We start from the raw sequence: 6,068 nt of genomic DNA, 5'->3' as shown, positions 1-6,068 counted from the left end.
AACTCTGAAGTACAAGACAAGACAACGTGCAGATTTCGAGTACGACCTACAACCTGACATGCCTACAACAGAAAATAAAATCCTCAAACTTATCCAAACTCGTTTTATCCTCAAGTAAAACTCACTTTTACTTGGTTCGTTTGTTTTCGTATAAAATTGAGTCACTGTTATTTCAGAACAAAACAACCATTAGAGATTCAAAACCATGTAGAATGTTACAGGATACAACTGAGCACATCAATCTCTTGCACTTTTGCACAAGATACAAATGGTTCAGATATGGGAAAGAGTGTATTAATAAGATTAGATGAAAGAAATAGCCATATAAAATTCATTCGGTCGTTTGAATGGTTCACAAAAGGGGGGTGATAGATAGGCTAGGAACCAACTCAAAACCTTTTGGCTAGCTAGGATTGAAGACTGCAAATAATTGGGAAGTGGTTAAAAACAGGAGAAAGAGGAGCGTGGTCAACGAGTCAATTAGGCAGACAGGATTTCCATCAGATTCAATAAAGAATTTCACTTATTTTGGCTAAAAGCTGCACATGTACAGCAAAAGACATTAACACCATGGACCACAGACAACTCATCTAATCTCACCTTCACGTGGACAGCAACCTGTAACACATGATCCTGTTAGGTTAGGCTGTTAGACCCATGGAATCTAAAGTGCAACTGTCTCCACATAGGCCTCGAGAAGTTCTTATTGTATGAGTGTAACTACACTTAAGCCACTTAAGCGTATAACATACACTCAACATACAGCCATACAGGGAAGTGTAACCTCTTTTTTTGATGGTATAGGGAAGTGTAACCGAGAAATGTTTATATAACAAAAATCCAGATAAGGTCAATGGGTTATAATTTTCTTAGCATCACACAGAATCCATTTTAGATTCCAACAGTTGGAACTTAGATGTAAGGTCATTCAGACATTCAGGGTAAATCAGACATTACCTCATCTCACCCGGGAACATATAAAGTTGAGTATTTGGAGCAAATGATATTGAAAATGGGTGAATTAACATCAGTACATAAGTTGAAAATTGAAAAGAATCATAAATTCCCAATAACAAGGGAAGCATCCTGAAGACTATAACAATGAGTAGTAAACAAACATCCGAGAATAACCACGAAAATATTTGTATTAACAAGACTACATTTGCACACCTCAAAGACTAGTAACAAAAAAGGCAAATAAAGAAATCCATATTCCTACCTGCATTGTAAACAAGCCACCCCACCACCATCAAAAAGGATAATAGAGTTCCACCATCAGCTGGCGTGCTTAGCAGAAAATGGTACATATAGCAAAGATTGACATCATTAGGGTTACAAGTATCTTCGATCTTCCTTTAGCTGATGACCCAGAATTTTTAAGAGCAGCATAACGTTGCTTTGGGGGTTTATGGGCCGGCCTAAATAAAGCACAGAAAGTTTGAAATGGGGTCAGTTTTCAAATTACTTGAAACAAACACATTGGTTAGCATGAAGAAACGAGAAACATACTGCTGTTTGTTTTTTAGGGCACCACAAAAAAGGGCATTATCTGGAATACCCAACTCCGTTTTGTTAGACTCGTTATTGACAATCTTCACATACACTTCCTGGCCAAGATACCACGAATCAAGATTCTGTGTTCTGAGGTTCCAAACGCCAACATTGTCAAGGGAGACCATTACCACTGACCATGCTCCAGGAAAAACCTACAGAGAATTTGATGGCTTACTGAAGATATATACCAGACATCAACCATACTGCAATTTTAAATCATCTGAATGAGGTGTAGATTACTCAATGATAGAGCAGGCACAAACATGAAACATGTGTCGTATACGATTTCCATGAAATTTCAGATTTCTCAATTCTTATAAAGGAACTGCAGAGTGGAGCCGCATGCAATTAGGATAAAAGTTACAAGGGGAGAAAAACTAAACCAACTATGGAACTTATATGAGATCATTAAGAATATTTTTCATTCAGCTTTGAGGAACAGAACCCAACTAGTTGTGCTAAAGCATTATGGAAGGTCAGTGGGTGTTGGTTTTTCATCACCATGTAATGTATGTCAAGCTAAGATGGGAAACCCACTATCATCAAGGTATGTTAACCATTACCAATCGACAGATGAAAGAAGAAAGCATATCTTTAGAGCCTTAATTGATAATGGTCAGTTTATTTACTAAAACCTATGTTATCTGTGTAGGATATGTTTCCACGTGTCCATGTGTCGGACACATAATGTATGTGACATACCTCAATTTTTTATATTTCACCAAGTCAGATGCTTTGTATAATCGTATCCGTGTCAGATATGATATGGACACAGCTATCCTTGTCGCTGAAACTAGACTAAAACTGAACCATCGTAAACTACATCCTGAAAAATAGTAATTATAACAGTACTCATTGAAATAACAGACAGCATACCTGTACTGTGCAGCGAGCAATGCCATCCCACTTATTATATGTTCCTCTGCTGTTATTTGTCCATTCTCCAAAATCCATACTGCAATCAGTTTAGTCTTATCAACATGTGCACAAAATAAGAATAATATAATAACAAACTCAAGGAAAATCTAGATAAAGCACAGTATAAGCTCATCTAGCGCATGTAGTCAGGAATAACACGGGTAGAAAGCAGATAAGATTTTCTTACCCAACAACAAAAAATGCATATCCATCCATATGATAGGTCTGGACCTTGGTGTCATTGTTTTGAAGTACAACTTCCATGAATCCCCTATATGTGCCATTAATCACAGATGTTCCCATACGGGGGGGTCCAGTAATAGGCTCATTGGGGAAATCAAGCGTGTATTTTCCTTTTACATTGAACCAATCAGCAAGCCTGATTGGTGTGTCACGATTAACATATGATATACCACTGAGCGTAGTCCGCCGTCTACCCTGGATCATCACAGGTGGTTGATTCTTCAACAAATAAAAATCAGTCACATTAATTTCCCCATAATGGAAAGAACCCTGCGGATTGGGTCGAGCAGCACCAGCAGACCCATTTGTCCTGATCGACAATAGAAAATAGAAGACATAAGTTTGACTCCCCATAGAGAGCTAAACAGAATTAAAACACGGTTTCGAGGGATGAGAACATGCTCATCAAAATACACCAAATCCAGGATGACAAACCTGACGGATTTTGCTTGGTTAAGTGAAAACGTCTTGTCAAACACATCATTTGGTCCATCAGGAAGAGGACCAGATGCATCCCCCTTGGAGTTAGAATACTTCAAGATGGCAACACCAGTAACTCTTCTCCAAATTGTTTCATTCACAAACCTTGCACTGGCTACAACATAATAATCTGTGCTTGCATTCTGATCCATGGTAACTAAGAAAGAATAGGACTGTCCAACATGAATATCTAAGTTAGTGTAATTTTGTTGCATTGTGTATGTTCCCTCAGTCTCAGCAAGAACCATATTATGATTCTGGATTCTGAAGTTCAAACTTGTTGAGATTCCAACATTGTGTACACGTAAGCGATACGTTTTTCCTGCGCCATCAAGATGAAAATATCACTATAGAGAAAAAAAAAATGTTTTCTATGAACCAAAGTGTAAATGGAAGCAACGTAATGCAAATAATTGAACTCTACAACAGAACATAAGCTGGATCGTTTAATAGTACAACATAATGATATCAATCTCCAACCATTACATTATAGCTGGATTGTTCAAAAAAGTACTGTACTTTAGGATCCCATTCCAAGAGAATTACCTGGTTTTACATTAAAAGTTTCATACTCAATCCCATCAGGGACAAGAGTTGTGTTGTACCGGTAAGGACCCTTCCCATTAATTAGAACACCATCTGGCATCCCAAGATCCTTTCCATTATCAAGGATCTTCCTCAGATCCTACATACCAAAAAAAACCTGGTATCAGTCTTCGTATCCGAACTTCCAATTCATTCAAACTACCTTCAAAGAAAACTAAAAAGAAAAGAAAGTAAGTATTAACAAAGACAATAAACACTAACCGTATGGTTTCGATTGTACCAATCACCAATCATGATGGTTATGTCTCCATCCGGAGTTCCAAAAGGGACGGGAATCACGTCCCTGTTATTTACAATAATACCCCCATACCCACCAGACGCTCTCTGAAAATTGAGCGAAGGGAAGTAAGAGAAGCTTCCTATCTGATCCTTAACCTGAAACTGGTATGTCCAATTCCAGTTAACAGGAATTGGGCAATTAGTACCAAGAACACCATCTTGCCAAGAATTACGACGCTGTTGGATCCCATTCCTGCCACAACAAAGTAACCACAAATCTATCAAACTCAGTCGACAAACAACACCTCATATTAAAATAAACGTAAAAATTCTAACAGTAATTTCTTCAAATTGTTACCAGGTAATTAGTAGATCTTCGTCCAAGCTGTTTACAACGTTGACGACCATATTGTTATTTGTAGTCACATTAACAATAGGACCAGGAAAATTCCCATTAATCGCAATAACCTGCACCCCCAGAGTAAATGTAGGTTCCATCACCATATGATTTAGTACCAAAACTAATATAACTACACACCACCATACATCTCAACTTGCAGCTAAGTACATAAGTACATTCATAAAGAAAGATATAAGCAAACCCCTTCATTTAGTTAATCCAGATGAGAAAAGAAGGTGACAACATTATATATGAAGATCTACAAACAGAGAGTAGTAAGATCTGAGTGGAGAGAAAACAAACCTTTTGTTTAACACCTAAAGGAGCAACGTTCATATAATGAACTTCCCAATCATAGAAAACAAAAGGGTCTCCAGCAAAACAAAGAGTTAAAAATGAGGAAATGTAGATTAAAAACAATGGAGAGAATTTTAATGATGCCATGTATGTATTTGGGGTTTAAGAATTTGAGGAGATGGTTTTGTGAGATAGTTTTTTTCGGGGGTTTACATTATCTGTTTTAAGAAGATTTAAATGAAAGGGAAAGAGTTTCAGCTTTGAAGAAGAAGAAGAAGAAGAAATGAGTGAGAGTGTGAACTGTTAACTGTGAAGAAAGAGTTAAAGTAAGAAGAAACGGCTTTACTTTATTTTTTTATTACACCCAATTTGCTAGGGTTTATACTGTGGTTGCGGTTGCCCTAAAACGAGTTTGCCAGCAAATGTTTTAGTCTTTCTATGTCACACCATCACACTAGTTGCCCATTGCTTTTGTTTACCTATACTCCTTTTTTCTTATTTTTTGTTTTCGTTTTTTTTTTTTTTGTGTGGAATTAGGGCATGGGATACCCCTCACTAAATTAGATCAGTGAAAACATTGTTCGTATTATTTGAATTTTAGCCAAAAAAAAAAAAAGTTGAATTTTTAAACAATGTGGTTAGAGTGTTAGACAATGAGAAAGATTGGTTTAAAGACTTTTAAAGAGAAAAACGAGTCTGAAAACCTGAAGTCTCTCTCATTCAAGTTGTCGGGGTCATTCGAGCTAAAAGATCACTATCAAATCCTTCCAACGGTTCAATTTTTCCAATACAAAACCCATGTGCACCTTCTCCTTATATCCTAACCGTTGGATGATAATGCATTTCCAATCACACGTCAATTAATTTTGAGTACTCTTCCACATACTGGTCCCACTTTTTCCAAAAAACGGCTTTATTTTTCTCCACTTCACATACTGGTCCCACTATCATACCTGTATGGCTGTATCGATGTAACTACCAACTCATCATGGTCCCACCACCGATTTATCTGGTCCGGCTAGTTTCAAACTTTCAATGTGTGCTTTACGCGGTTTATGGGGCGTGTTTAGCAATTAATAAAGTAATAATAAACAACTCTAGGGAACATAATAGTTGGTGGGTCCTGGAGCTTAGTATCTGGTAGTGCAGAACATTAAATTGAACCATATTATGCTTTGATTTTGAAGTTTGGACAGAAAGTAATGAGGAGTGGAAATCGATGTTAACTGAATAAAGAGACCTCGGATTGGTTGACGAGTAATTGAATGCTTCTGATTCGCTTAACGAAAAAATGGCGTTTGATTTCAATTTACGTTGGAATTAGGACAAGTCAAACATGAATGACCAAAAG

The 6,068-nt window shown here is 37.1% G+C and overlaps 1 protein-coding gene across 1 annotated transcript; it reads right to left on the bottom strand.

Annotated features, from left to right (window-relative positions):
• Positions 1 to 983: 983 nt before the first annotated feature.
• On the bottom strand, positions 984 to 5,369 carry LOC147513075 (monocopper oxidase-like protein SKU5). The gene is made up of 9 exons (XM_086596116.1): positions 4,724 to 5,369; positions 4,379 to 4,488; positions 4,003 to 4,273; positions 3,742 to 3,880; positions 3,151 to 3,517; positions 2,660 to 3,025; positions 2,431 to 2,509; positions 1,510 to 1,706; positions 984 to 1,418 (listed from the first exon to the last, which is right to left on the bottom strand). Exons 1-9 carry the CDS (start codon positions 4,862 to 4,864, stop codon positions 1,289 to 1,291), a joined length of 1,800 nt encoding a protein of 599 aa, XP_086452242.1. The 5' UTR covers positions 4,865 to 5,369; the 3' UTR covers positions 984 to 1,288.
• Between the last annotated feature and the right edge of the window lie 699 nt (positions 5,370 to 6,068).

Source organism: Coptis chinensis, chromosome 3 (assembly GCF_015680905.1).
Source record: "Coptis chinensis isolate HL-2020 chromosome 3, ASM1568090v1, whole genome shotgun sequence".
NCBI classification, from domain to species: Eukaryota; Viridiplantae; Streptophyta; class Magnoliopsida; order Ranunculales; family Ranunculaceae; genus Coptis; species Coptis chinensis.
This window is presented reverse-complemented; position numbering and strand designations above follow the sequence as displayed.

Excerpts from the sequence above, each read along its gene's own strand:
- LOC147513075 (XM_086596116.1), bottom strand. The coding sequence starts at position 4,864 with ATGGCATCATTAAAATTCTCTCCATTGTTTTTAATCTACATTTCCTCA. Across the intron at positions 3,518-3,741 it reads AACTTTTAATGTAAAACCAG|GAAAAACGTATCGCTTACGT; the intron begins GTAATTCTCTTG and ends TTGATGGCGCAG. Across the intron at positions 3,026-3,150 it reads AACCAAGCAAAATCCGTCAG|GACAAATGGGTCTGCTGGTG; the intron begins GTTTGTCATCCT and ends ATTGTCGATCAG.